General features: G+C 43.2%; 3 protein-coding genes, 1 long non-coding RNA gene and 4 other non-coding genes across 13 annotated transcripts; 4 read left to right on the top strand and 4 right to left on the bottom strand.

Moving 5' to 3' along the window:
- Window positions 1–184: 184 nt before the first annotated feature.
- Window positions 185–6,225, bottom strand: LOC135552053 (glucocorticoid modulatory element-binding protein 1-like). 2 transcript variants are annotated; one of them, XM_064983427.1, is made up of 9 exons: window positions 6,095–6,225; window positions 5,850–5,896; window positions 5,646–5,767; window positions 5,088–5,191; window positions 4,671–4,819; window positions 4,215–4,352; window positions 2,272–2,409; window positions 1,765–1,902; window positions 185–1,516 (listed from the first exon to the last, which is right to left on the bottom strand). In XM_064983427.1, exons 1-9 carry the CDS (start codon window positions 6,223–6,225, stop codon window positions 546–548), a joined length of 1,938 nt encoding a protein of 645 aa, XP_064839499.1. In that variant the 3' UTR covers window positions 185–545. The 2 variants fall into 2 exon arrangements, with proteins under 2 accessions (XP_064839499.1, XP_064839500.1); XM_064983428.1 differs by having other exon boundaries at window positions 5,646–5,764.
- Window positions 4,296–17,655, top strand: LOC135552055 (uncharacterized). Of its 4 annotated transcripts, XR_010457401.1 has the most exons (10): window positions 4,296–4,379; window positions 4,622–6,254; window positions 15,474–15,538; window positions 15,806–15,864; window positions 16,087–16,124; window positions 16,306–16,353; window positions 16,580–16,639; window positions 16,920–16,992; window positions 17,193–17,256; window positions 17,448–17,655. It is a non-coding gene; the product is annotated as an uncharacterized LOC135552055 (long non-coding RNA). The 4 variants fall into 4 exon arrangements; XR_010457400.1 differs by lacking the exons at window positions 4,296–4,379; window positions 4,622–6,254 and adding an exon at window positions 14,813–14,875; XR_010457402.1 differs by lacking the exons at window positions 4,296–4,379; window positions 4,622–6,254 and adding an exon at window positions 14,813–14,875 and having other exon boundaries at window positions 16,920–16,996.
- LOC135553526 (U11 spliceosomal RNA) lies at window positions 7,632–7,767 on the bottom strand. The gene has a single exon (XR_010457605.1). It is a non-coding gene; the product is annotated as a U11 spliceosomal RNA (small nuclear RNA).
- Window positions 8,972–13,670, bottom strand: LOC135552052 (ras-related protein Rab-39B-like). Its single transcript, XM_064983426.1, has 2 exons — window positions 13,317–13,670; window positions 8,972–12,218 (listed from the first exon to the last, which is right to left on the bottom strand). Exons 1-2 carry the CDS (start codon window positions 13,529–13,531, stop codon window positions 11,783–11,785), a joined length of 651 nt encoding a protein of 216 aa, XP_064839498.1. The 5' UTR covers window positions 13,532–13,670; the 3' UTR covers window positions 8,972–11,782.
- Window positions 15,580–15,715, top strand: LOC135553507 (small nucleolar RNA SNORA16B/SNORA16A family). Its single transcript, XR_010457588.1, has one exon. It is a non-coding gene; the product is annotated as a small nucleolar RNA SNORA16B/SNORA16A family (small nucleolar RNA).
- On the top strand, window positions 15,910–15,989 carry LOC135553506 (small nucleolar RNA SNORD103/SNORD85). Its single transcript, XR_010457587.1, has one exon. It is a non-coding gene; the product is annotated as a small nucleolar RNA SNORD103/SNORD85 (small nucleolar RNA).
- Window positions 17,307–17,380, top strand: LOC135553528 (small nucleolar RNA SNORD99). Its single transcript, XR_010457607.1, has one exon. It is a non-coding gene; the product is annotated as a small nucleolar RNA SNORD99 (small nucleolar RNA).
- On the bottom strand, window positions 17,423–26,667 carry LOC135552054 (CTP synthase 1-like). 2 transcript variants are annotated; one of them, XM_064983430.1, is made up of 17 exons: window positions 26,457–26,667; window positions 25,258–25,430; window positions 24,433–24,603; window positions 23,991–24,091; window positions 23,625–23,825; window positions 23,416–23,496; window positions 23,041–23,192; window positions 22,333–22,465; window positions 21,086–21,174; window positions 20,688–20,782; window positions 20,432–20,538; window positions 20,245–20,341; window positions 18,646–18,701; window positions 18,469–18,565; window positions 18,228–18,372; window positions 18,011–18,113; window positions 17,423–17,905 (listed from the first exon to the last, which is right to left on the bottom strand). In XM_064983430.1, the coding sequence occupies exons 2-16, from the start codon at window positions 25,421–25,423 to the stop codon at window positions 18,044–18,046; spliced, it is 1,761 nt and encodes a 586-aa protein (XP_064839502.1). In that variant the 5' UTR covers window positions 25,424–25,430; window positions 26,457–26,667; the 3' UTR covers window positions 17,423–17,905; window positions 18,011–18,043. The 2 variants fall into 2 exon arrangements, with proteins under 2 accessions (XP_064839502.1, XP_064839501.1); XM_064983429.1 differs by having other exon boundaries at window positions 18,011–18,093; window positions 26,457–26,666.
- Window positions 26,668–27,781: the final 1,114 nt, after the last annotated feature.

Below are 27,781 nucleotides of genomic sequence, written 5' to 3'. Positions count from 1 at the left end.
GAGTGGTATGCTTTCTATTTAATGAAAGAAATATAGAGCAGACTTTGTTTAGAACTGTTGCTGTCATCCCACAGTAGACTTCTAGCCCCCCCCCCCCCCCCCCCCCCCCACACACACACACACACACACACACACAACCAAAAGGGTAACACACGTGTTACAAAACAAACAACATGAGATACCGTGCCTGGAGGTGTTGTCGTTTTAATAAAAATGACCGAAACAACAATGGAAATAATGGACACCCTGGCCTAGCTGCTAAGGACCACAGCTTCTCTAAGAGGGCAAGGTCTTTGGCATCTCTCTGTGTAAATAGCATACTCCAAACACTTACTCACACCACAAGTCTGCCTGCATGCTCTTTTATGTTCTGTCAATGAGTCCACCCTCTGTTTGTGCTGTTTTTCCAGCTCTTATGATCATTGTCACAGAGAGTTGGCAAGACAGCACAAACATATCTGGAACCAGGCTAGTCCATCCCGACTGTCTCACATGGCAACATGGAGAGGAGAGGGTATTGTCTCTGTCTGCAGAGCAGAGCTGGGTCATTTGGCATGGTCCTCTTCCCGAGTCTCCTCCTCGATCACCATTATCCGTAGGCATGAGATCTGCCCATTAGCATCCAGCTCTACACCTTCTACCTGGCTCTGCTGCCCAGCTTCGAGAACCTCCCCCTGAACCACCATTCCCTCCCCTCCCTTCCCCTCCTCCGAGACAATGGTCACATCCATCCCACCATGGACGACCATGGCGGAACCCTCCTCCCCAACCTCAGCCTTTCCTTCTTGGGCCAGCTGTAGCTCCATCACCGCCCCCATGGTCTGGTCAACCGGGGCAGGGTCAATCTCGGTCACTGTCGTTTGTGCCTGGCTCTTGTCCTCTACTCCCTCCACCAATCCCTCCTGTATCAACCCTTCCTGGTGGAGTACCATTGTGCCACTCTCCACAACTTGGCCCATGGGCTGCTCAACCATCATCTCCCCACTGACGGTCACCCCTCCCTGGGTGAGTTGGACCAGCTCCAAGGGACTCATCATGGTTCCTCCCAGCTGACTTGGGTCCTGGAGGGTGGTGCCCACCAGCGTCAGCCCTTGGGACGGTTGGAGGGTCAAGGTCTCTGTCTTGCCGTCGGCCCCAACCATGGTGGTGATGTATTGGGTGAAGGTCTGGGTGCCAGCGGGTAGGGTGTGGAGGGTCACCGTGTTGTTCTGTTGACCCAGTGTGGCCATGGGGAGGCCTGACAGGCCAGACAGGGAGAAGGGCTGGCCCATGGACGAGAATGAAATGGGGGAAAGTACAGTGAACTGCTGGGGCTGCAGGGTGGCTGCCTGGGGCTGGGAGAGGGAAGAGGTGAGGAGGGTGGTGGAGGCTGGCCGCTGCAAGCGAGGTCGTTTGGCCTTGGGCTTGGTGGGTTTGCCTCCTGGGGTGTGACTGATGTTGTTGTCGGGCTGGGGGTGGCAGAACTGAGCTCTGAAGTGCTGCTGTCGTCTCTGTTCCTCCAGCTGCAGCTCCAGGTCTGTGGAGATCAGTCAGAGGTCAGAAATGACTCAGATGGAGCTCTACAGTAATCAACCGTACCAATTAGCAAGTTTGAGGCCAGATCCAATACAGGAATTGAATGTAGACTTGGCTTTTTTGTTTCCTGACCATTGACATGAAATAATATGACTAAAATGGAAATGATCCAAAACATCATAGGATTATTTTATACATTTCTCAATCTCCCTTCCTCTGCCTGAAGTTACTGAATGGAACAATACTCACTGGTCAGTGTGCTAATGACCTGCTCCTCTCCAGGGTCAGTCTGTTCTCTCCTTACATTCAGGATGTGTTTGACTGAGTCCAGCAGGCCAAACACCTGGGCCAGGTTACTCAACACTGCCACCTCTACCAGACAGGAATCTGAGATCCATCAGTGGGCAACCAATCACATGGTCAGTAACAACACATCCATCAACCAATCACAGGGTCGCTTACAAAACATCCATCCACCACCCCCCTCACATCGTCTGTAACAACACACCATCAGTCAATCAATTAATCAAAGCAAAGAAGTGTAAACTTTATTCACTTACTAAAGTAAGACAATTCAACAAGACATAAAATGTGTCCCCTATTTTGGGGGATGCCCCACAAAAGAACCATAATGTAGACTTTACTTTATTTAATCCCCAGACTTGATCAACAGAAACCAACATTGCACCTGTGTGACACCATGCATATACCCTTAGAAAGTACCCTATTCCCTGTGTCTTAGGTGTCAGTACCCACCCGCGTCCTGCAGGGCAGCCTGCTCGCTGCGTAGCTGCACTCCTCTCAGCATCTCCAACAGCTCTGTCCTGATGTTGTCTACCACCTCCCCCATCAGGCCCACGTCAGCTATGCCTTTCCAGAAGTTCAATGTCTCCTCTGGGGGAACAAAGGACACAGCAGAGTTCAAAGTAGTTTATATGCCATTTGAGTAACAAGGTAGAGAGAGATGAGAAAGACCTTAAGTCAATTACATGTCACATACTTTCAAATACTTGCGATGTGGTTGGTTTAGCTTGACCGGCATATAGGGTGGGCGGAATTTGCACTTTGGGGATTATTCCATTGGTTCCATTTTACCGGTAGAGCGAATCCAATGGAACCCAATAGCAAGTATCTGACATAATGTATTTGACCCAGGTACGAACCTTAGATTGATACAAGACTAATGACCAGAAAACTACATTGAACAAAAATATAAATGCAACATGTAAAGTATTGGTCCCATGTTTCATGAGCTGAAATAAATGATCCCAGAAATGTTCCATATGCAAAAATTTCTCTCAGGTTATGAGCACAAATTTGTTTACATACCTGTTACTGAGCATTTCTCCTTTGCCAAGATAATCCATCCAGCTAACAGGTGTGGCATATCAAGATGCTGATTAAACAGCATAATCATTACACAGGTGCCCCTTGTGCTGGGGACAATAAATGCCGACAGCAGGAATGTCCACCAGAGCTTTTGCCAAATAATTGTATGTTTATTTCTCTACCATAAGCCACCTCCAACATCGTTTTAGAGAATTTGGCAGTACGGCCAACCGGCTTCAAAGCGCAGACCACTGGTGTGTGCGAGGAGTTTGCTATTGTCAACGCCGTGAACAGAATGCCCCATGGTGGCGGTGGAGTTATGGTATGTGCAGGCATAAGTTACGAACAAACACAATTGTATTTTATCAATGGCAATTTGAATACATAAAAATATTGTGAGTTTTTTTAAAGGTATTTGTGACCAACAGATGGATATCTGTGTTCTCAGTCATGTGAAATCCATATATTTTATAGATATTTTTTATTTATTTAACCTTTACTTAACTAGGCAAGTCAGTTAAAAATCTCTGAAGCTGGAGACTCATATCTCCCTCACTAGCTTTAAGCAGCAGCTGTCAGAGCAGCTCACAGATCACTGCACCTGTACATAGCCCATCTATCTACCTACCTCATCCCCCATACAGTATTTATTTATTTATCTTGCTCCTTTGCGTTCCAGTATCTCTACTTGCACATTCATTTTCTGCACATCTACCATTCCAGTGTTTAATTGCCACTATGGCCTATTTATTGCCTTAACTCCCTTATCTTACCTCATTTGCACTCACTGTATATAGACTTTTTGTTTTCTTTTGTTCTACTGTATTATTGACTATGTTTTGTTTATTCCATGTGTAACTCTGTGTTGTTGTATGTGTCGAATTGCTATGCTTTATCTTGGCCAGGTCGCAGTTGCAAATGAGAACTTGTTCTCAACTAGCCTACCTGGTTAAATAAACTTGAAATAAAAATAATTTTTAATTAAAAAAAAAGAATCTTATTTTATAATGACGGGCTACTCCGGCCAAACTCTCCCCTAACCCGGACAACACTGGGTACGATTTTGCGCCAGCCTATGGGACTCCCGATCACGGCCTGTTGTGATACAGCCCGGGATCAAACCGGTCTGTAGTGACGCCTGTAGCACTGAGATGCAGTGCCTTAGACCACTCCACCACTCGGGCGCCAGATTAGGGCCGAATTCATTTATTTAAACTGACTGATTTTCTCATATGAACTGTAACTCAGTAAAATCAATGAAATTGTTACATGTCACATTTATATTTTTGTTCAATATATTTGACATCAGAGTTGTGAGTGCAACTACCGTAAATAGTCACTAATGGGAGCTGTTTGGGTGAAGAACACACCTGATATCTCACTGGTTTCCTTCTTCTCTGTCTCCAAGGCTACAGCCCCTGAACTCCACTCCATTGTTCCAGTCAGAACATCTGACCTCTCCTCTGTTGTCATGGCAACCTGGCCACCATTACCTATCACCACCTGGGCTACATGTGCAACAGGGGAGAGACATGGTCAGCTACACTACTTACAATATTCAATACACAAAATAAAACAGATGGTTCTGGTCCTGGATGCTTATTGACTGATACTGTATTCCAAACTAGTGTATATATCCCAATGAAAATGTCAAGTTAATGGACATGTGTACGATATCACCAATTAAAAAAAATAAGTTAAAATGGGAGAAAATAGGATTAAAAGGTCCCTTACAGAAAATAACTGCCTGACAAACTTTTAAATTGTTTTGCCACAGACAACCTGAGATCTTTACAGCCCTCAGTGAGGGGTGTGTCTGGTCTCACCTTGCGAGGAGATGGGCGTGGTGAGTCCGCTGCCGTCAGGGGGGAAGCGTGTGTTGTTGATCAGCAGGTCAAACTTGGTGCTACGACACGTGTTGGTGCACAGAGTGCTGTGTTCATAGAAGTCTAGCTGACCCGAGTCCATCATCTTCCTGAAGGAGAGAGATTATTAGATAAAGGACAAGAGTGAAGAAAGACAGAGGGAAGAGAAGGGACACATCGTCTACATCAATCACCTCGGGTTGATTTTCCCCTCAGACCTGGGATCCCAACTGGCAACCCTCCAGTTTCTGGTCCACCTCTAACTTCTAAACTACCTCTAGATTATGTCTGTCTATCAAATTATCTCAGATCTCTGCACAAGTGCTTAGGGGCTAGAGGGCAGGGGTTAATTTGGGACTGGTCAACTCTACTCTTCACCTGAGCATGACCCCTCCCATCCGGATAGCTCTTTTCCAGTCCTTCAATGTAGCCTTCCCAGACATGTGGACAAACTGCTTGGGACTGATCAGTTGGTCTTCATACTGTATGGGGCAGACGTTATTGTGAGAGTTTAGAAAGGAACCATACCTTTTCACTGGGATTACAATCATATACCTATACCACCTTATTAGAAAGGAGACAGCAAAGAAACAACTGGCCAGTGAGAAACATTCAACCGGTGTCTAAGGCATTGTTAAAGCAAACAACTGGTCCTGTATGGCTCAGTTGGTAGAGCATGGTGTTAGCAATGCCATGGTTGTGGGTTTGATTCCTGGGGCCACCCATAAGCAAAATGTATGCACACAAGACGAAGTGGCTTTGGATGAAAATGTCTGCAAAATGGCATATATTAAATGGTATGTGACAATCTCTTCTGCTGACATTGTACAAACAGGATTATAAGTATATCAATAGCTGGCAGGCTGAGCTGTTCCTTCTCTGCATACCAACATTTGAAAAACCTGATGATTTCTGTAGAAAATAACCATGACTAACCTTGACACATTTGACGTTTATTCCAGGACAGACAAACTTCTTGACCAGCAGCACAGCTTTACACTCTCCACATGTGATGGGATAACCCAGCTCTACCTCCTCCCCATCAACTGTGGCTTCTTCTGAAGGAACATTTTTTTTATGATATACTTTGTTTGTTTATTTATGAGTGTGTTTATTTATATATGTGTATATGTCAATTACCTGGGTGTGCCTCCACAGCTGTGTCTGTCTCTCCTGACTCATCCATACTGCAAGGGAAAGTGAAACAACAAATGAAAATGTTGGCAAAAACAAAAAAGGGTCTGACTATGTTAGCTCACTAACCTAAAGCCTGGGCAATTAGATTGGGAAGCCATCATGTGAGCATGGTTCACCGAACCAACTGTTACACTAGTCTTGTCCCCTTTTCCCCTATCAGGTCCAAGTAAACATCAGTATGTACCTACCCTGCTGTGATTGGTTGTAGCTGGAGGATGACCTGTGTGTTGCTGTCCTCATCATCACCATTCTCTTCATCAGTAGCCTTCACCACCACTAGGTCCCCCATAGAGACCGTTGTCTCCTCGGTTTGTGCCATCCTCCCAGAGTAGCCTACTGAATGCCCAGGTGAGTATAGGGAAGAAGAGCACAATGGTTACAAATACAGTAGATTAGAATAATGTGTGTGTGTGTGTGTGTGTGTGTGTGTGTGTGTGTGTGTGTGTGTGTGTGTGTGTGTGTGTGTGTGTGTGTGTGTGTGTGTGAGAGAGAGAGAGACAAAGACTACAGGAGGACAGACTCGACAAGGCAGAATCTGGATAAGATGCTCTTAGGGCAGACCATGCCCATAAACAGATTCAATTGCCTCAAAGTTCCAGCCAATGACTATGGCTTTTCAGCATTTTAACCTCCAAAGTGTTACTCAGTTATTCTGTCATATTTAGAAAAGGGGGCACATCATGGTTACTAACTTGCTGTGCATAACTTAACTAGTAGCTAGCTATTGTTACACCGGATCTCCTAACTGAAACTAGTGTACTGCACTGCCCATACCCACAGAAACGTTGCTTTAGCTAGCTACTAGCTACTTTATGCACGGCAAGTTTTCACTATTTTTTTCTACTCACAACGTTTCTATGGGTATAGGCAGTGTGGTGCATTAGTTAGTCATAAGATCAGGTCTAACATCTAGCTAGCTGCTAATGCACCATTTGCCCGAATAGCCTACACCAGTAAGGTATATATGAACGGCTAACGCCCTTGCAATGACAATGTACTATCTTGCTAGCAAGATGGCTAGGCTAACTAAAGTAATAGACTTTGGGCAGAGGTTTGGAGCTTAATTAAGCAACCGAAGGCTGAGCTGTTACTAGCCACCTTGGATATTTACATAGTGACGGCGGTTACGTGACGCTTTTTTCTGAACAAGCATGCGCCCGTTCGTTCAACTATTTCCTTTTCTCCGCTCCCTCAAAATTACGTCCCTGTGCGGCAGCACGTACACGAAAACAACAACGCGGCGACGGCGTTGCCCCGCCATTCCGAGCGAGCCCGGGGTGTTGCCCCTTTACAAATACCAAACTCTACGTGGAGATAGACATTGCCTAGTATATAATTCAGTTCGCCCTTATAATCCGAATAAACCTAAAATTACAAAACCATCGTTCTGATTTTCCTTACCGTTTTTACGAAGTCGAATACATCCCTACAAGCTGCTGGGCATGCGCACTTCGTGCAGTTACACTTCCTGAGATATAGCGCGGCTCGCCAGTCATGCATGCTGCTTCCCCCAAAATAGGTCAAACATAAAACACAAGCCTGTTGACAATCAGTCACTGTAAAAAAAAATGTTTTGACAGCAATCATCACTTATTTTACAGAGGTTCGGGTTACGACCTGCATTAGCAATTGAATATTTAATTTTGTGGTCCATTGGCACAGACCTGTCTGTGTTTGTACAGGCGTCGCACAACAATTAATCACTACTTTATTTGTACAATAAATTGGGGCGCAAAGATTCACGATCATTCGCAACCCCAGAAGTTAAAAATTATGCTTCCGAAATCTCTTGATATCGATTCCGCAGGAAAAGTGGTGAATCCCTACCTTCCCTGTGCTAAACATAGCAGAGACCCTTTTTACTTTCAAACACACAGTTATACAATCTGCTCTCTGAACACAGGGACTTCAGTCAGGGTAGAGAATATAATTACCTTTATTTTACGAAACATGTTCTGTTTGTGATTTTCAGTTGGGTTAAATATGGAAATAATATTTTAGATGACAAAACAAGAGATAGCATTGAATCAAACAGAATTAACTTCATTTATCTGTAATTTTTCCTGACGCAAAGCATCATGGGATAGATAGGCTGACCTTGCAATTTTATTCCAAATCGACACTACCACCGACCCTTGCGTCCCATTCCGCCTGAAGTGTGTACTTGTTCACGACTCCCCGGCAAATGTACAAATATTGGATCGGTGTACTGGCGTTTCCATCCATATACCATTAATTTATTTTCAAATCCATGAAGGGAACAAATGCACACCTCAGAAAAAAATGTGAGATTGTTGGGACACACCTCTAGGGGTCAATCATTCCGGAATGGGAAACTTTGATTGGGGTCGTCAATTGATTTAATTGTGCTATTATTGGTCCGCGGATTGCCCATCGCTGATCTAGACCAATCTAGACTCGGTACCAGGCCAAAATCCATGCTTAGTAGGCTTACAAAATACCTTTACTGTCACTTTCATAAAATAATTAACTTTAAAAAGATATGATCATATAAATGAATCAAGTCTTTCTTTAATTTAACATAACATTTATTTTATCTTTCCCCACCTATCAAATAATCACACGTTTTGCAGCTTACAAAACCATATCATACAGCTCAGCTAAACTAAACTAGATTTGCACTTTTAATGAATTTGCACCTTTAGCTTGTGTGTATCTGCATTTCCTCACTCCAGATGTTTCATTGAGAACCACGGTTGTTTCTACCATAAGTCTATATATGGTTTCTAAAGGTTGGAAGCAGTGGAGGGTGCAAAATAAAGAAATATCAGTGAACAGCTTCATTTCCACAAGTGATATTAATCTGTTATTGTTGATATTGATTAGTTATACCAATTAACACTTGTGATTTTCAACAGAGGCTTATGAAAATTAAAACACACCATCACTGTTATTACCATACACAGTTTTATGTTTATTAGTTGAAATTTAGTATTTTATTTGCACTGTGATTCAGCTAAGTGGGTCAGGTATGCAGTTCTGTTGTTACCAAAGGAGGACGCCACAACCTTGGCATGGAGCTGGTCAATCATAATATGGCACCATGGACATAATGTTGTTTATTGACTGAATACCCCTTTAACAGTAGAGTACCTTGCCCAGAACATTTAGAATAGAAAATAAATAACATTTATTCCATCAAGCTGTGAACTGTGATCAGACTTAGTCAGAGGCAAAATAGAGGCATCAACTGCACTGCTGTGATGCTATGTCTAGTTCTAAGCTTGCCAAAAAACAGAATTTGCAAGAAAAATGCATTAGTGATTTGTCATATGTTGTTGTACTATCATGGACCTAAATAGATTGTTTTGTCGATTGATATTCGAGTTACAGTATTATGATATAACTATCATCACAATGAAAATTGCTACTTATTACTTATAATCAACACTTTCTAAAATATCAATTATTAAAATCTAAAATCTAAACTTTTCTAGTTCGACTGGCAATGTGTCAAGATCCAAGAACCAAGCTCAATCTCTTCTTTCAAGTCCTTGAGCCTGATTAGGCTGTTGAATATAGCTGGTGCTCCATCTCAGTGGCATGGGCCTTTCTCCAGATACACCTTTTTCATAGACCGTCATCGCCTCGGTATTGCCTTCTCTTTGTAGATGTGTCCTTCCTTACCGTAACAAGAACATGGATCAATACAGAGTGTCATAGATATTAGTTAGCCAACTGATTTAACTTTGAAAGAAATAAGACATGGGTTATGACCTGTGATAACAGAGGTTTAATCAAAGTCTGTGAATGTTCGCTGGAGCTGAAAAACTGACCACGGCATAACTATAAACCTGGTTAAACCCATGAGTGTGGGAGCAACTAAACTATGTTTGCATCAGACTTTGTAAAGCAAGAGGCAAAACATAAGGACTGTATGTAGACAGTTAGTTAGTTAGTTAGTTAGACTTTCCTTTCAACAAGTCAAGTCGCATGGCCATGATACAGCCCGGATGCTCCTGGACCTTGCCCAATGACCACTGAAACACAAAACCAACATAGAACACAATATCCTATAAAGTCACTGTTGCTGAATGCACAATGAATTTCCTGTCATCTACAGTGTGTGAAGTGTCTGGTGAGGTGTGGTGCTGGTGAGAGGTGGACAAGGTGAGCTGAGGGGAAGGAAGGAGGGAGGTAGGAGGAACCAGGCAAAGTGAGCTGTTATCTAGGCCCTGAGCCATGGCTGTACACTCCTATGGTAACACCAGAATCTACAGCCAAGTCTCAGCGCAACTGTGTTCTGCACTGGGGTTTGCTGTATAGAGGTAGTAGCCAAAGGAAACTAGAGTTATCTGCCTGTGCCTCTCTGCAAGCAGAAAGGGACTATAGGCAGAGCAGTACAAAATTCGGTCTGTCTTGATATCGGAACCATTCTGATGGAGCATGGAAGCCATTAGGGCCAAAATGTCATGTTCTCAACCAGATAATGTAATAATGCCAATACATTGTTGTTGTGGTTACAAAAGCCCCATGTGAGCAGTCTTAAAGTCAGCCAATACCTCTCTCCAATTAAAGGAAAATTGTTTGGTGTGGTTTTCCCCCTTGAAAACCCACCTTGGAAGGTTTGTTTTGTTTTTAATATGCCATATAGTATTCAAATACAAAGAGTGACTACCAAATTGTTTGTGGCTTCAGCAATGTACTACAAATGATAGATATGTTTTTAAAAATGTCGTCTGCTCTGAAGTAGGAAGTCCACAACATGATACATGAAAATGATTTGGCTTATGTGCACTTACATAGATTAGTAGTCTACAGGACCATATTGATTAGCAGCGGATGGGGGGTTGTGGTGACACATATAGAGTACAGTTTATGCTCCCTGCCTATTATCAGTGACTTTTTAACACCAGAGCTAACCATACCGAACATGATGTACAGTCTCAGGGGACTGCAGGCAGAGCAACAACATTAGCACACACACACACACGCAGAGCCAAACAGGAGCCAACCAACAACAACGTAATGGGAGTGATGCCAGACTGGAATAATGCATTGTCCGCAAGTCCTGACCTCGCTTGCTTGAGACTCCAGTAACTCCTGCGGCAGCAAAGGGCATCCAGGAATTAGTAGGGTATGTACTGGAATAACTCAAGGCCTGATCGCTTTCATACAGGTGTCTCTGGCTGCAGCCCAATTCTGATCTTTTGCCCACTTATTGGCAAAAGGCCTTTTCTCATTGGCCAAATGAACAATAATTGGGCAAAATATCAGAAATGTCTGCCTATGAAAATGCAGCCTCTGTGTCTGTCTTACCTAACTGGGCCCAAAGCTATCCAGGTGATGCTAATTTTTGTACATTTAGCATGTACATGTATGATGCTTTTCCACTGCAAGGATTTACACTAGTGTTTGGCCTAAAGACTCAGACTTTAGTGTTTGTAGAGAAGTTTTTGTCACATCAAGATGTATACCACAGGATGTGTATTGTGTACTCCCATCAGAAAACAGCCCCATCCTGACCTGTGTAGGAACTGATACAGAGGGGACTGGCATCCTATCTACACTAAGCATAAGGTAACACGTTGACGCGTGATGATGATGTCATAGTACAAGGGCCACACTTTAGACTGTGGCTTAATTTCGATGGGAAACTGACTAAACTGTGAGACGATGTGAGATACTTCTGGAGATAAGAGAGGGGGAACAACAGTGGAGACATGAGTCGTGTTTATTAGGGCACATATTGGAACACGTTTTCTAAAACGTTTCGCAATGGAAAATAAAAATGTGCGTTTCTTATTGGACAATTCCAAGTAGTCCCTCTCTTTTTCAGTCCGTTTTCTTCCATTTGGTGCCTAATGAACATGACCATGGATGAAGTCAGGGGTCAGAGATCGAGGCTCAGTCTCTCAGCAGTTGCAGCTCTTCTCCCTTGGCTCCACCTCAATGTCCTCTTCGCCCGGGTACAGGACCCCGGTGGTGAGGCCGCTCTTCACCCCATCCCATCCGTCCCTCGTGGTGATCTCCCCCATCTTCATCAGCTCATAGATGTCCCTGCTGAGCAGCTGGAAGGCCCGGTCCACGTTGCTGTTGCACTTAGCCGATGTCTCCACATAGCGGATCCCCATCTCCGCCGCCAGCTGCTCAGCCTCGTCCCGTGTCACCTTCCGGTCCTTGTTTAGGTCGCTTTTGTGGCCAATCAGAATGTAGACCATGTGGTGCGGCAGAATGTGCTCGCTCACTTCCTTGTGCCACTCTCTCACGTGGTCAAAGGTCTTGCGATTGGTCAGGTCGAACACGAGGAGCCCGCCCACTGAGTTACGGTAGTAGGAAGTAGTGATGGACCTGGAAGATGGAGTAGGAGATGTTACAATTCAGCTCTGACCCATAGTGAAACGTGAATTTTAACAATGCTGACTTGAATCTCAGTGTAACTCTGAACCAAACTACACTCATAGCATGACAATAGCCATATAGGAGTTGGCAAAACAGAATAACAAGATCCACGACTCCTTGCATGTCCAGGGAAAAACATAACTTGTGGCTTACAAAGGAACGATAACTAACAGTACAGACCTGTAGAGACAGTTCATTCATGCCACTGAGAATCTATGTTAGGTGTGTACTGTGACCCTCCTAGGGGAAAACAGTCTTTCTTCCATAATATTCTGTCAGAGACATGCAGGTTTGGCTTCAAGAGGAAAGGGAGATCTGAGAGCAGTCTGCAAACACAGTTATAATGATCTTAGAGGAATTGTATCTGAGACTACAGGCATCAGTGGGGAATGAGTTATGTTGTTTACATGTTCTTTTCAACTACAATATACTGGCTCCTGGATGGCTACTGTACATATCCGGGCATTGCAGACTAGGCTACAATGAGGCAGATTACAACATGTATGTAATAGAGAGAGAGAGAGACATGCCTGCGGATTTACAGACAATCTCAGCAGCAACAAACGACACTTACAGAATAACTGGATTTGAGTGTACTCCATCCAAAGACAAAACCTTCTTATCATTGTATTATAAAGGGATATTTAATTAGTGTATTACACAAAACAATATCAAGGCGAGGTTGTTGCCCATCATCAGTGAATGAATGTAACTGATGATGCGCCACAATTTGGTGACTGTTTTTATAATGGAGATTGGAGTAAGGGGCCTCCGTTATTACAGTCATAGGGTAAAACATGACTGACTATGACTGACCTCGTTTCTCTGTGGGTTACTAGAGACAATAAAAACAAATATTTTTCTCCACTGTTATTCACCAAAAATTGTAAACCAATCACAATAGATATCGTGAGGGCTGGTGCGTGTTACTTATTTGTTACAAATCGGTTAATTTATACTGATGGAAATAATGAATTACATGATCTTGTCAACAGATTATTGATAACAGATATAGGCCTAGGATAACATTTATTGTCTACATCTCACCTGAAACGTTCCTGTCCAGCCGTGTCCCACAGTTGAAGCTTGATTTTAATCCCTTGCTCAATGTCTAGCGAACGGGCATAAAAATCCACACCGACCGTTGGATCCGCTACATCGCTGTAAATTCCATCTGTAAACCGTTTCAGCAAAGACGATTTCCCTACCGTCGAGTCTCCGAGCAAAATTATCCTGAACTGATATTGCCACAAAATATCCATGACATGGCTAGAGAGAGACCCACAATGGTGGTGGTTCCGAAACAAAGCTGCGCAGCACGTTGTGTTTACAAAGCCAGTGACTGCTGATGCCTACTGCCTTCTGGTCAGACAGAGATGGGAGCGCCAGCGAGCAAAGAGCGATAGTGCTGCAGTCATGTGATAGGCTACCTACCCAGGTCCATTCACGGGCTTTATTATAGGGCCTATTGCTTCAGAACATCACCATAAAAAGAATACAGCGTCACATTTATGTTATGACAACTCTACAGCCTTATTGTATTTTATTCTAGCCTAAGGGCCAAGGCTACGAAGCGTAATTTCGATAATGAAAATATGAATCGTACGTGAGGCCTATACAGTGTGAAAATATAGTTAGATAGCAGATGATAAGGCAAGATGTTATCTGACTCTCAAATTGGTGTGAAATTTTATGGAGCCTATGCCTGGTCCGTCTATAAATTGCTTATTGACTTGAGATGGCCATGACGGCGTACCATGAGCTGTAGGCGAAACTATTTCCTGCACTGAACACGAATTGTTTATATGCATTGCATGATATTCTTGTATTTGTTGTGTTATGTCCGTTCGAAAGGCAATTAAATCCTGGTGTTTCAATGAAACTGTGGTCACAGCAGTCATGGAACTGTCCCTGGTGCTGAAATGTTGAGACGGGTTTTTGGCGTCAGTCAGTGCGTGCGGTTGTTGACTTTGATCAGTTTAAATTTAGTTTTTACTTAGGCTTGCCTAACAGGATTGATTAAAGTAACCACTTTCAACACTATTGGCCTACTAAAAATATACACCTCGATTGCATAGATGTCCAACAGACATACACATCTATTTTCAAATCCGGAAGTGTAATTTCCCATTGTTGCCAACTCGTATAGGCAAAGGACGTCTGGAATAAATACTAGTGTGTGGGCTTGATCAATCTTAGATGCCTTAATCCAAAAATCACAAAGTGCAGCAATCCATTGATTTGTCTTGGTCAGAAGTACATTGACCAGGCGAAATAAATTAGCAATCGCTTCAAGTGAAAATGTTTTTGTTTGCCTCTCTTCAAACAGGTATTTCTGTTTAGATTTTCATTTTTTTAATCCCGTCTATTTTCGTTGTATTATTTGTTCATTTTTTATTGTTAATATTATGAGTAGCTATCTAATTTATGCCACATTCTAGCATTAGTAGCTATGTTGATAGCGGTCTATGATTTATGGCGAACGTCATATACCATCATACATCTCGTCCATGTGACACATGTGGACCAATCGCCAGGTTGTCCCACACTATATAAAGCAATAGAGGGTGCATTTTCTCTCTCTTCAGTTCAAGCAAAATGCAAAGGTGAGTCACCAGCAAAAGAGTTATCGCCTGACATCACCTTTTATATTCAAGTGAAAGCTATTTAACTTATTTGCCAATATCACATGTTTTGGGAAAAGCATGTACTTTAATGTTAAAATGGGTTTTCTGTCGATTTGCTATCGGTTCCTAGGACGGGTAGACTAACTTCCGTCGGGATCTGCACCTTCCTGTGCTCTCGTTGGCTATATAGCTAGCTAAGTTAGCAAATAAAGTAGTTTCTGCTGACCTTGTGAACAAACTTATGTTAATCGTGAAGTTGCATGTACCATTTCGAAAATGCTTACCTACGCTAGTTCGATACTCATTGTTAGTCAGCTATGTTGGCCTGTGATTTCCACGTGGCGGCTGCTGCTCGCGGCCCTTATTGAAGCCGAGTCGGTACACTCTTCCGGCTGACTCGATCAACGGAGTTATGGTTTTTACCGAAAAGAAAAGTGGGATATAACTTTTTTTTAGTGAGCCAGCAACTCTGGCTAATCATGTCAAACATTGAGTAGATGGTTATGCTAACAATTGTCACATTTGTTGGTTAAGGTTAGCCCTACTGAGTATACCTCATTGATCTCTGCTTCTATAGGTGGACAAACGGCATACGATAAACCCTGCTCAGCCCAATATGGCTGCATTGCTACTGCAGAATAGGTGAGCAGTGTCAAATAACTCTGTACAACCCATTCGAAAACCCAGGCACCTATCGAAGCCGTTCCTGCGTTCTTGTAGCAGACATGGTCAACAGGATGCCAAAAACAATACTTTCACCGACGGTCGCTGTCCAGTTCGAAAGTAACTGACGCAGCAACATTAAGGGGAAGGACATTCCATGCACCATTGTACTTAGAAAGTGTTGATGTATTGGTCATATGATGGATGAAGTTTTCTAAATTGGATTGCTTCCCTATGCCCTTTAAGCTCAATGGTATCTTCTGAGCAGACCCCAGAAGGTGGAATAACAAATGGATATGCAGAAGGTACGTTTATGCAGGATGATTTCGAGACGTTTGACCATCCTTCATTCTGGCTGTGATGAGACACTTGCCCTCACTTAGAGGAGTGCCTCGATGCTGAGAACTTCTTAGTACTCGTCTGAGCCCAAATATATCATTGATTTAAACTGAATGGAAATTGTTTGGTTTTGACTATACAACAAAGTATCTCTATACCTGATCCTTATCTTCTAATGCTCTCTACAGGATTAGTCTGAATGAACCAGTGGACATTTTAATTGGAGGTAAAACTTTTTTTTTTGGCTGTGATGACAAACTTGCCCTCACTTAAAAGTACCCCGTTGATGTGGATTTATAGTACTCGGCTGAGCCGAAATATTGTAATGAGAGCAAATGGTGTGGTTTTTACCATTGTATAAAAATAAACACATGCAGCTGTCTCATCTGACTAAATGTTCTCTATAGGCTTATAACCTCAGATGGCTTGAGAATTAACCACGGAACATTCTGAAGGTAATTAAAATGTCTGCCTTTCATTCTGGCTGTGACACACTTGCCCTCATTGCCTTGGTAATTTCACCTACCTGGTTAAATTAAGGTGAAATGATAAATGAGGACATTCCAGTATTCAACTTCTGAGCCTGTTTATTGAAAGTAGTAATGAATTAAACATCCGTGCTTTGGAATGGAAATTAACCTAAATTGATCATCCCACTAAGGTCACTTTGTTTCTCATCAGGTCTCGTACCAACTGAAATGGCAGCGGTGGTGTTCCAATCACCTTGTGATTGAACAGCCGGTAAGGATTTTTTAAAACAGTGTTATCTGGTCGCATGCTATCCTAAGGACCCAGGCTCTGTCTGTAGCCTCTGGTCCTCCAAGTTCATGCCAGAGAAATGGGGAGTCTTTGACTGTCCTAGCCTCTGTGCCTGAGGTAGTCACTCTACTGTCCTACAGATATAGCTGCATCTTTGAACCATAGTAATGTTGATTTGATAGTTCCACCAATGTAAACCCTGCCGTTGGAGCTTAATTTGTGCGCGGCTGAATTTCTAATGTCTGACTCTGTATTTCTGCAGGTATGGAGGTACAAGTGTGCCTAAACACTTATGAAATGGCCCAATCCAGGTCCCTTGATGGGAATGTCAATCTGTAGGTATATCCTGAAGTTTCATTTTGGGGGGGATAAATCACACTCAATTTATCTTCAGAGGGCCTGGTATGTTCTGATCAATGCTGATACCTTATGTGACTGCTGGATGAAACATGTGGATATGGGACTTAAGAGCAGAGTAAATCCTTGGATATAATGTGTGTATATATCAAGATGCTAAACTTTATTTCATTTGCAGGTCTTATGACTGGCATTGACCAATTACACTTCAACGTTGATATACCCGTAATACGGGTTTTAAGGTACTTTGTTTTGCCTCGTGCTAATCAGTCATCTGCAGGGTCTGGTGTGTTCTGATCTATGATTGATACCTTTTTAAAATGTGACTGATGGATGAAACATGCGGATATGGGACTGAGATCAGAACGGCACCTTCAAAGTGTGTATATGATACAAATTGTCTCCAGCCACTAAAACATTACTTTATTCTCAGGTCTGTCATACAATCACATTGACGTGGGAATTCCACTGACGAGCTGCTGCTCGAAAAATGGATAAGGCCCACTTCCTTCCAATGAGTGAAGCTAAGACTTATTTGTGCTATAAGCTCATCACATCCCATGAGCCAGGTTGAGTGATGGAAAGAAACTTTCCTCTCCACTTGTAAAGCCCATTCACTGCAATAAAGATGAATTAACCCTGCAATGTACAGACAATTTCTTGTCAAATATTGGGGGGGGGGGCTCCTTAAGTGTAATGAGATGCTCCCCACCCATTGGTTTCATCGAGGGAGTTATCCTGGGTAAAGAAAGTCACATCTTCAGTACTGCATTTGAGGCATGTTTGACCCAAAATGTCAGTTCCATTTGACGGCCTGTTGTCAGGAAAAATGTCTTAATCCTCCGTTTAGAAAGGGATTTCCTTTTTCAACACTTCATTGTTCCTTGCCCTCTGCAAGAAAGAAATTGTGTGGGAAGATGAATGGTTCCAGCCAAATATGCTCCATTTCAAGTCCAGGCTTTTAAAAAAAAAAGTCAATGAAATTGTGTTGCTTACCAGTCACACATTCCTGTGAGATGGAGGACTCAACTATGTCTGAGTCTGGGGTGCTGCTGCCGCTCTGATCACTGTATGTGTCCCTACAGAGATGGTATTCAAACTGCATATTGTTACTATACAATGGAAGTTCCACGACACTTTCATTTAGCCAGTTCTTAACTTGCCTAACATTCATCACAGGTTTAGGAATCATACTGAGTGAATATTCGTTTACCGTGGAGACAGACAGCAGCCCTTCTGTAGGTAGCTCTGTAGTTTCCCGGCTGATGCCAGCAGGAGGCCAAAGTAGGGAGGCGATGGTTTGATGGGGCGAGAGGTGAACTCGGGATGATACTGCACTCCTACAAAATACGGATGATCTAGAAATAAAGGCAGAGGGGTTAAGAGCTGTGGGTATAAAAGGTATGTGCAAACCAGACAACATTTTGTACACATGATCCCAGACACACTCTTACCGTCTAACTCAATGACTTCCATTCGCTCGCCTTCTACGTCTTGACCCACGAAGTGAAAGCCTTTCCCCTCAAAGTGATCCTTCAGTTCTGGGTTCACCTGGGACCGGAAACAAGGTAAGCACACTGAAAAACTAGTGACATGCGGAGAAGTAGAGAGAAAGTGATGTGAACATGAACCTCAAAGCGATGTCGGTGTCTCTCATCCACGTACTCTGCATCCCCGTAAAGTCTTCCTGCAATGAAGTATAAGTATAAAACACAGCAGGTGAAGCTTTTTCCACATCGTTACTTTAAGATTTACTGTAAAATGGATGAAAGTTTTTTTCCCCTAATCAATCTACCAATCTGTTCCCTATAATGAAGCAAAAAAGGGTTTGAAGTTTTTGCAAATTCATTTAAAAAACATTTACATAAGTATTCAGACCCTTTACACCATACTTAGTTGAATCACATCCGGCAGCATCAAGTCTTCTTGGGTATGACGCTACACGCTTGGCACGCCTATATTTGGAGAGTTTCTCCCATTCTCTGCAGATCCTCTCAAGCCCTGTCAGGCTGGATCGGGTTAGAGTCCGTGCACTGGCTGGATCAGACATTCAGAGACTTGTCCTGAAGCCATTCCTGCATCGTCTTGGCTTTGTGCTTAAGGTCGTTGTCCTGTTGGAAGGTGAACCTTCACACCCAGTCTGAGGTCCTGAGCAGGTTTTCATCAAGGATCTCTATACTTAACTCCGTTCATCATTCCCTCGGTCCTGACTAGTCTTCCAGTCCCTGCCGCTGAAAAACATCCCCACAGCATGATGCTGCCACCACCATGCTTCAACGCAGGGATGGTGCCTGGTTTCCTCCATACGTAAAGCTTGGCATTCAGGCCAAAGAGTTCAAATGGTTTCATCAGACCAGATAATCTTTTTTATCATGGTCAGATTCTTTAGGGGCCCTTTGGCAAACTCCAAGTGGGCTGTAATGTACCATTTACTGAAGAGTGGCTTCTGTCTGGCCACTACCATGAAGGACTGATTGATGGAGTGCTGCAGAGATGGTTGTCCTTCTGGAAGGTTCTCCCATCTCCACAGAGGAACTCTCAATATCTGCCAGTGACCATTGGGTTCTTGGTCACCTCCCTGACCAAGGCCCTTCTCCCCAGATTGCTCACCTTGGCCGGGAGGCCAGCTCTAGAGTCGTGGTGGTTCCAAACTTCTTCCATTTAAGATTGATGGATGCCACTGTGTTTAGGGACCTTTCAATGCTGCACAAATGTTTTGGTACCCTTTCTACAAGTTCAACAGTTTCTACAAGTTCCCAGATCTGTTCCTCAGAGCTCTATGGACAATTCCTTCGACCTCATGGCTTTTGCTCTGACATGCACTGTCAACTGTGTGACCTTATAAAGACAGGTGAGGTGTGAGCCTTTCCAAATAATTTCCAATTGATTTAATTCACCACAGATGGACTCCACTCAAGTTGTAGAAACATCAAGGAAGATGAATGGAAACAGGATGCACCTGAGCTCAATTTCTAGTCTCATAGCAAAGGGTCTGAATATTTGTAAATAAGGTATCTTTATTATTTTAAATGTGCAAAAAGATCCTAAACTAGTTTTCACTTTATCAATGTGAAGTATTGTGTGTAGATTGATGAGGAAAATGTTTTATTTAATCAATTTTAAAATAAGTCTAACATAACAAAATGTTGAAAAAGTCAAGGGGTCTGAATACTTTCCGAATGCACTGTATAGTGTGTGATTACAACAGTGACTTTAGTGTGGTCTCTTACTTAGTATACTGTTGGTGGTCTTGAAAATGGTCCGTCTCTTTCCCAGCCTCATGGTCCCACCCATCTGCCCAGGATTGTGTTCTGGCATGTCAATCACCTAGAAAGAACCAGTAAGGAATCAGATTTATTTTTGTTGGCCTTCACGACCAGTAAAAGGGAGGCGAGTTCTTATGAAGGTGGAACCTACAACAGGATGCTTTGATTCAGGATGAAACTCTGTAGAGTTGGCATCTTCCCATTCTAGCACATTCCTGGCAAATTCACACACAGCCAGCTGCATCCCTAGACACACACCTGCAAACCCATAGAAGTCAGGTTAACGCTGCACATACATGAAGGAATGTGAATGGAAAGCTTTAATTCCATCCTTAGGTGTAATTTGTTCCTTGATGTAAGGACTGCATCCTCATGGCTGCCTGCCACCAATACAGACAATTCTGTACCTAGGAAGGGTTTCTTCTGTTTGCGTGCCCAGTTGATGGCGTGGATCTTCCCCTCTGTCCCTCTGACTCCAAACCCTCCAGGTACCAGGATGCCACTGTGGAGGGAGGGAAACACCATTATCATGAACATAGTCACAATATTGACCCTGTTCTCTACCAGTCCAACTGACCCCCCGTGATGCCATATCTCAGTGTTTCTCCCTGTGTCCCCCCCAGCCACTTCTACTTAATTGATGTATTTAAGTTCAGGCATACCCTATTCAACTGGATGAATCAGCTGTGCTGGTACTGGACTACCGTACATAAAATAAGTAGAACTGTCTGGGGGTACAAGAAGAGGATTGGAGAACAATACCATAAAAGATGCCACCTTCTACCCCGGACCCTACCATACTTACTCAGCACTGCAGAGTTTTTGCCACGCCTCATGATACTTCACAGGCTCCTCCTTCAGTGTGTTTGGCTCCAGGTCTGCTGAGTCAATATACTGAGAAAAAAAAAAATAGATGAGGGGAGGGGGAGACATGAGAATGGGTTGCTATTGACCTGATCGGACGTAGCTTATCCAATACATAACACAAAAATGTCAAACGATTTTATGGAGTTAAAGTTCATAGAAGGAAATCAGTCAATTTAAACTAAATTCATTCAGCCATAATCTATGAATTTCACATAACTGGGTAGGCATAGGGTCACCCACTGGGGAGCCAGGCCAAGCCAATCAGAATGAGTTTTCCCCCCACAAAAAGCTTTAAAGACAAAACACTCAGCAGCCCCCCGGTGAAGAAGACGGATATTGAGGTCCTGGACTGGCGTGGTTACAGGTGGTCTGCAGTTGAAGCCGGTTGGATGTACTGCCAAATTCTCTAAAACAACATTGGAGGCGGCTTATGATAGAGAAATGACCCTTCAATTCTCTGGCAACCGCTGTTGGACATTCCAGCTGTCAGCATGCCAATTGCACGCTCCCTCAAAACTTGACATCTGTGACATTGGGTTGTGACAAAACTGCACATTTTTGAGTGGCCTTTTAATTGTCCCCAGCACACGGTACACCTGTGTAATGATCATAATATTTAATCAGCTTCTTGATATGCCACACCTGTCAAGGTGGATCGATTATCTATGCAAAGGATACAGGCTCACTAACAGAAATGTAAACAAATTTGAGCAAAATATGGTTTTTGTGCATATGAAACATTCCTGTGATCTTTTATTTCAGCTCTTGAAAAACGGGACCAACGCTTTAAATGTTGCGTTTATATTTTTGTTCAGTATTGTTGACATGACTGCACAAACAAGTAAGACTTAAACATGAAATCACACATTATAGCAGCAATCTTCTTCAAAATAAAACTTATTCCTGAGGACATCCAAGCCAGAGGAACAGTATAATTTAGCCTTGCTGTGAAATAAACTAAATTGAAAAAGATGCACTGTCATGCACAGGTTAAGATGCTTGTGGATGTTGGGCTGGTTTCCCAGACACCGATTAAGCGTAATCCTCGACTAGAATGCGCTTTCTTCCTTGAAAGTCTTTCTTAGTCCAGGACTAGTCTTATTATATGTCCAGGAAACCAGCCAGTAGTGCCGTTCCAAATGTGTAGTTTGTACATGTGTTTTACCCTGGCTGTGTGCGTTTTACCTTGATATCCAGTTTGTGGCAGATGGCTAAGGCCGAGTGTTCTAGCGCTTTGATGACTGACGCGTAGGAGTCTGTGAACTTGGTGTATTTCCCCACCAGGGCTATAGAACACTGCTCTAGGAGCCTGTCTGACCTGGGATTCAAAAACACCACAGGCAAAGTTATATGCCGTGTTCAAAACTGAGACCTCTGAAATCTCCAACTTCAGTGTTTAAGACAACTGGGAACTCGGAAACTATGACATCTTTCTAGAGCTCCCGACTTGAAGATAACGCTGTCATGATTTGACCTCCCTTTTCAGAGTTCCCAGTTGGCTTAAAGCACCAATCATCTGAATACAGGTCACTCCATAGTGCTGCAATACAACAGGTGAATAGGCAGAGCTATCAAACAGCATCATTACATACCTCTGTAGTTCTTTATCCAGAGGTCAAACTCAAACTCGGTGGGTCTAAATATGGGCTGTTCAATTCGGGTCCTGGAGGATCGACAAACTTGTTTTTTCTTTCTACCTGGTAGTTAATTGCACTCACCTGGTGCCCCAGGTCTGAATTGGTCCCTTATTAGGACCGACAATTAACAGCCCAGGGCCCGGTTTCCCAAAAGCATCTTAATCACGGGAAACTGAGCCCTGGTCTAAATAATCGAGCACTACCAGTCCCAGAGACTGCCTGCCTGCACGCACGCACGCCTGTCAGACACACCCACCTGTCAGACATCTCCTTCCACTTAGTGAGCATCTTCCTGGGGCGTGTCTCTATAGGAAGGTCTAATCTCTGACAGAAGTAGCCCACCACCCCCTGGTTCTCCAGTAGCAGAGGCACTCTGTAGATGGACGACACATCTGCCACGCAGATCACCTGGGAGAGGAGGGGAGAACTAACACTCAGGCACAACTAGAGGCTTCAGTGGTTCTTTATTCATCTTTCCTTGATTCCTCACATCAACCAAGGGGAGATTTATTGGACCTTCTCTAATACAGTTGAGAAGGAGGTGACAAGGTAGGATGTGAGGAATCACTGGGAATATTTATTGAGCCAGTGTCATTTCATCCTAGTGTGTGACTGTACGATCAGGTCTTACCTGTTCAGGTTCTACATGACAGAACATGGAGATCTTCTCTTTAACAGAGTTCTCCAGGGAAGTGGAGCAGCGACACATGATCTGGAGGGAATTGACAACACAAACACAATTAGCTAACAGACAATCATTACACTAAATGTACAAATGGACAGAAGTGGTTATGACGGCTTGCTAGGATTAGAAAAAAAATTGGGTTCATTTAAACTCACCAGATCAGGAGACAGGCCGAGTCCTCTGAGCTCTCTGACACTGTTCTGAGTGGGTTTGGTCTTCTGCTCTCCTGTGGCACTGGGCTGTGGGACCAGGCTGACGTGGATGTTACAGAAGTTCTCCCTCTTCACCTTGAACTGGAACTGCCTGAAGGCTTCGATGAAAGGCATGCTCTCGATGTCTCCCACAGTGCCCCCTAGCTGCACACATGAAACAGACATACCGGGAAACACAATTACACAGGAATACAACTAGTAACTACCCAGCCTGAAATGGCTCCTCAAGTACATAAGTCACACTATTATCAAACCAATAAAGGTTCTCTGGAAGTCATTGATCTACCAGTGTTAACCATAATCTTTTACCTCGATGACACAGATCTGAGGCTCCACACCATCATCATCAACAGGTACTCTGGCCTGACGCATCACCCACTCCTGGATCGCATCAGTGATGTGGGGCACCACTGCAAGGATACACCAAACAGGGACAGTTTGTCTAGAGATGCAGACAAAGTGACGAGAACTTGATAGCTCATATCCTTCCTTTTTGTCATTGGTTCTTCATAGGATATTGGACTGAGGTCAGAACTGCCATGTCACACAAGCTAAATCAAATGCACATCAACTATTCAACAAGGGTCTGAACTCCTGTATACCCAGTCTCTCTCCCAGCATGACTATCTTTCCCAGGTAGTCTCTCCTTCCTGTTGATGACAGATTGGTAGCTCTTCCTTTAACCCCTGTATATACAGTTTCTACAAGTCATCCCAGCCCTTGTCCCGCACTGTCTTATAGTTAATCTTACCCTGTACGGTCTTTCCCAGGTAGTCTCCGTTCCTCTCCTTGTTGATGACAGACTGGTAGATTTTGCCGGTGGTCAGGTTGTTGTCTTTGGTCAGTCTGATGTCCAGGAACCTCTCGTAGTTCCCCAGGTCCAGATCCACCTCACCCCCATCGTCCAGCACAAACACCTCACCTGGAGGGAGAGCAGAGGAACAGCGTTAAAACACCTCGCCTGGAAGAAGTCGAGTGGTATGGTTAAAACCCGAGCCAACACGCAAACATGTCACAGAGCGAGGGACAGGATTCTGTATATTTGAATAGGTGTTCATGTCTCCATCTGTATCGATGTTGATCTAGACCAGGGGTATTAAACTCTTACCCTATGAGGTCCAGAGCCTGCTGGTTCTCTGTTTGACCTGATAATTAATTACACACACCTGGAGCCCCATGTCAAAATCAGTCCCTGATTAGAGGGGAGGGGAACTGACTTCAAGGTCCAGAGTTGAGTTTGAGGGATCAAGACTATTGATGTCGAGGTACCCTTCTGTGTACACAGGACACCAACACACATTCCTAGTAACATTTATTGTATGGCAATAACATTTTCTGATTCTGACAACTGTGCTTGAGCAAAGAAAGTAATTCCATAACAAACAGAGAATAGTACTTAGGAGGCCTCATCATGGCATATAATTGCATTGACAGTGTCGTTTCAACCTATAATAGTTAGTTAGCATTTTCTTCTGTTTCATGACCCTGGACCATTGTGAACCAAGTTACACAGCATACACACAAGACAGATCTTAAAATCACTATTTCTTTAATACAGAACATTTCCTGAACTCACCATGCTCGTACGGAGAGAAGGTCCCTGCATCTATGTTGATGTAGGGGTCAATCTTGATGGCGGTGACACGCAGACCACATGACTTGAGGATGGTTCCCACACTGGAGGCTATGATGCCTTTCCCGATGCCTGAGATGACACCACCAGTGACCAGGATGTACTTCATTGTGGCACTGGGTAGGAGACAATAGTACGGATTACAGTAATGTAGTTAATTGATTCTAGTAGCTACTTGAGGCGGCAGGTAGCCTAGAAGCTGGAGAAGTGCACCAAAAACTGGAACATTTCTGGTTCGAATCCCAAGTCCGACTGGGAGGATTCTAGGTATCCTACACCTAGATGCCATCTCCTGCTGTTGTGACCTTATGCAATAGACGTTAGTCCTGTCTTTTTCATGTGGTGTTGCTCAACCAAGCAGGTCTACCCCTCTGAAATGGTGGAAAAAATTGCACAAGAGTTTTTTGTAATCAACATTCCTTCCCGTCAGGATGGGAGGGGTCTTGCTGATTCCTATCGTTCAATAGTACAGTACATGCAAAGACCGTACAGTGGTACCTGCGTGGTGGCTAACGTTAAAGTTGTTAAGAGAAATAAAGGACAAAGAGGGCGCGCGCATCTACGGCATCAACGTTATTTTTTTTCTAAAATTGGAAATCTAGCTACTCTCAGCGGTTACAACCACCACGTAAATGCAACAATGTACAACAACTGAGCTCGTTGATAAACATTGCAGTTAGCCAGGTGCAAAGGTTGTAACACAAATTACCTAACAGTAAAGGTCTTGCAACATATAAAGTAACGTTATCTACAGAACAGTTAGCTTTACTAGCTAGTTAGCTTGATATTCTATTCCATTATCAATAACTTTGAGCCACACTAGCCGGATAGCGAGCTAAACTGAATCCTAACCAAGAACAATGCATTGATGTACCACGCGCCCAAACCTGTCATAATACAGTACAGGGGATGTATAACACGCGGACTCCACGGGAAACAGGCCCGAGGACTCCGTCATAGATAGAACAACGAGCTCTACAAATATTTGACTCCATAAAGTTGATTTTTGTATTATGAATAATAATTTTAAAAAATAATAATATTTGACTCCATCGCGTCAATTGAGCTAATAAGCTAACCGCAGGCTAGGCTACCTCAGGGCTGCGGTGAAGTTCACAAAGGAAGCATGTTTTTCAACTCACCAAAACGAAATAGTGTAAGGCGGTCAAATGGTAAATATTTGGACTTGATTGATTTTAAATTGTCGATATATATACACATTTAAATTCTTCCTTCAAATCTTGAATAATACTTTTAAAAAAGGTGACTTAATTAGAATTGACTATCCATCCACTCCAAGTTCCAACACGTGTTCACTGGCCAAATCTAGTATCCGAGCAGTACAGAAAACGACGCGCGACAAAGCCAGAGCAGCCTTGTGGTCGAGGACGCCAAGGTTGCGTAGGATCTGCGCATTCACCATGCTGGAAATGTAACTAATTGTATTTTTTAAGGGTAGCTATATCAATATGCCAATCGTTATTGCATTTTTTTTGTCTACATTTTCATACTAATTGCATTATTGTGAGTAAAATAGTCAAACGATGTCCGATACAAACCAGCATACGACAATAATGTTTGTACCATGTTTTGTGCTGCTCCCATGTTGCGTTGCTACCATGTTGTTGTCATGTGTTACTGCCTTGCTATGTTGTTGTCTGTCTTAGGTCTCTCTTTATGTAGTGTTGTGTTGTCTCTTGTCATGATGTGTGTTTTGTACTATATTTATGTTATTTATTTATTTTTATCCCAGGTAGGCCGTCATTGTAAACAAGAATATATGTTCTTTAACTGACTAGTTAAATAAACAAACAACAAATACTCCGAACAGTCCACATGATGGTGAGGGTAAGTGTTTACAGCTGATAATTAGTGGGACAACCGGCAGGTGACAGTATTGCTCCATCTAAAATTCTTGTTGGCTGCTTTGACGGGCTGTACATGGCAGAACAATGCAATGAATAAACTAGAAACAATAAACGTTGTCTTTAATGCATAGAAATATTTTGAAAGTATATTCTATATTCTGCAATGGAGGGAGTACAATAGTGGTGCAATGCCTCTTCGCTCTACCCCTGGTACCTAAGGCCTTTATAATTATGTTTACATGCAAACACACAAGATCACATCCACTTTCAAACTCTGTTCTACCTGGGGGCAGGTTGACATATTTTTGTATTTTTTTTTTACCACGTTTTTATTTTTTTTGTTATTTTTTTGTTGGGGGGGGGGTCACAGGTACATTATCCTTTTAAAATTATATGTTTATAAAACATGTACTAGTAGGCTGCCACTCAAAAGAAGAAGAAGAAAAACATACCGAGTTTAAGTAATAATACTTTCAGTATAAACAGGAAAAGAAAACAAAAAGAAGTGAGCCTCAACCCCCAACCTCCCGTGTCCCCCACGGAAACCTTCCCACCCCCCTAGCAACTATGGTTGCTCATCAGGCAACCCCCACCCTCCC

This window comes from Oncorhynchus masou, chromosome 13 (assembly GCF_036934945.1).
Source record: "Oncorhynchus masou masou isolate Uvic2021 chromosome 13, UVic_Omas_1.1, whole genome shotgun sequence".
In the NCBI taxonomy this organism is placed as follows: domain Eukaryota; kingdom Metazoa; phylum Chordata; class Actinopteri; order Salmoniformes; family Salmonidae; genus Oncorhynchus; species Oncorhynchus masou.
The sequence above is the reverse complement of the archived record's forward strand: the minus strand, read 5'-3'. Positions and strand labels throughout refer to the sequence as shown.

What these genes read in the sequence shown, in the direction of transcription:
- LOC135552052 (XM_064983426.1), bottom strand. Translation starts at nt 13,531, where the DNA reads ATGGATATTTTGTGGCAATATCAGTTCAGGATAATTTTGCTCGGAGAC. An exon ending in GCTGGACAGGAACGTTTCAG is followed by an intron (nt 12,219 to 13,316) that starts GTGAGATGTAGA and finishes TCCATCTTCCAG; the next exon opens with GTCCATCACTACTTCCTACT.
- LOC135552053 (XM_064983427.1), bottom strand. Translation starts at nt 6,225, where the DNA reads ATGGCACAAACCGAGGAGACAACGGTCTCTATGGGGGACCTAGTGGTG. An exon ending in CTACAACCAATCACAGCAGG is followed by an intron (nt 5,897 to 6,094) that starts GTAGGTACATAC and finishes TTTCCCTTGCAG; the next exon opens with TATGGATGAGTCAGGAGAGA. An exon ending in CACGCCCATCTCCTCGCAAG is followed by an intron (nt 4,353 to 4,670) that starts GTGAGACCAGAC and finishes TTGCACATGTAG; the next exon opens with CCCAGGTGGTGATAGGTAAT.
- LOC135552054 (XM_064983429.1), bottom strand. Translation starts at nt 25,423, where the DNA reads ATGAAGTACATCCTGGTCACTGGTGGTGTCATCTCAGGCATCGGGAAA. An exon ending in TCGGCCTGTCTCCTGATCTG is followed by an intron (nt 23,497 to 23,624) that starts GTGAGTTTAAAT and finishes AATTCCCTCCAG; the next exon opens with ATCATGTGTCGCTGCTCCAC. An exon ending in GGCTGCTGTCTGTCTCCACG is followed by an intron (nt 18,094 to 18,227) that starts GTAAACGAATAT and finishes CCATCTCTGTAG; the next exon opens with GGACACATACAGTGATCAGA.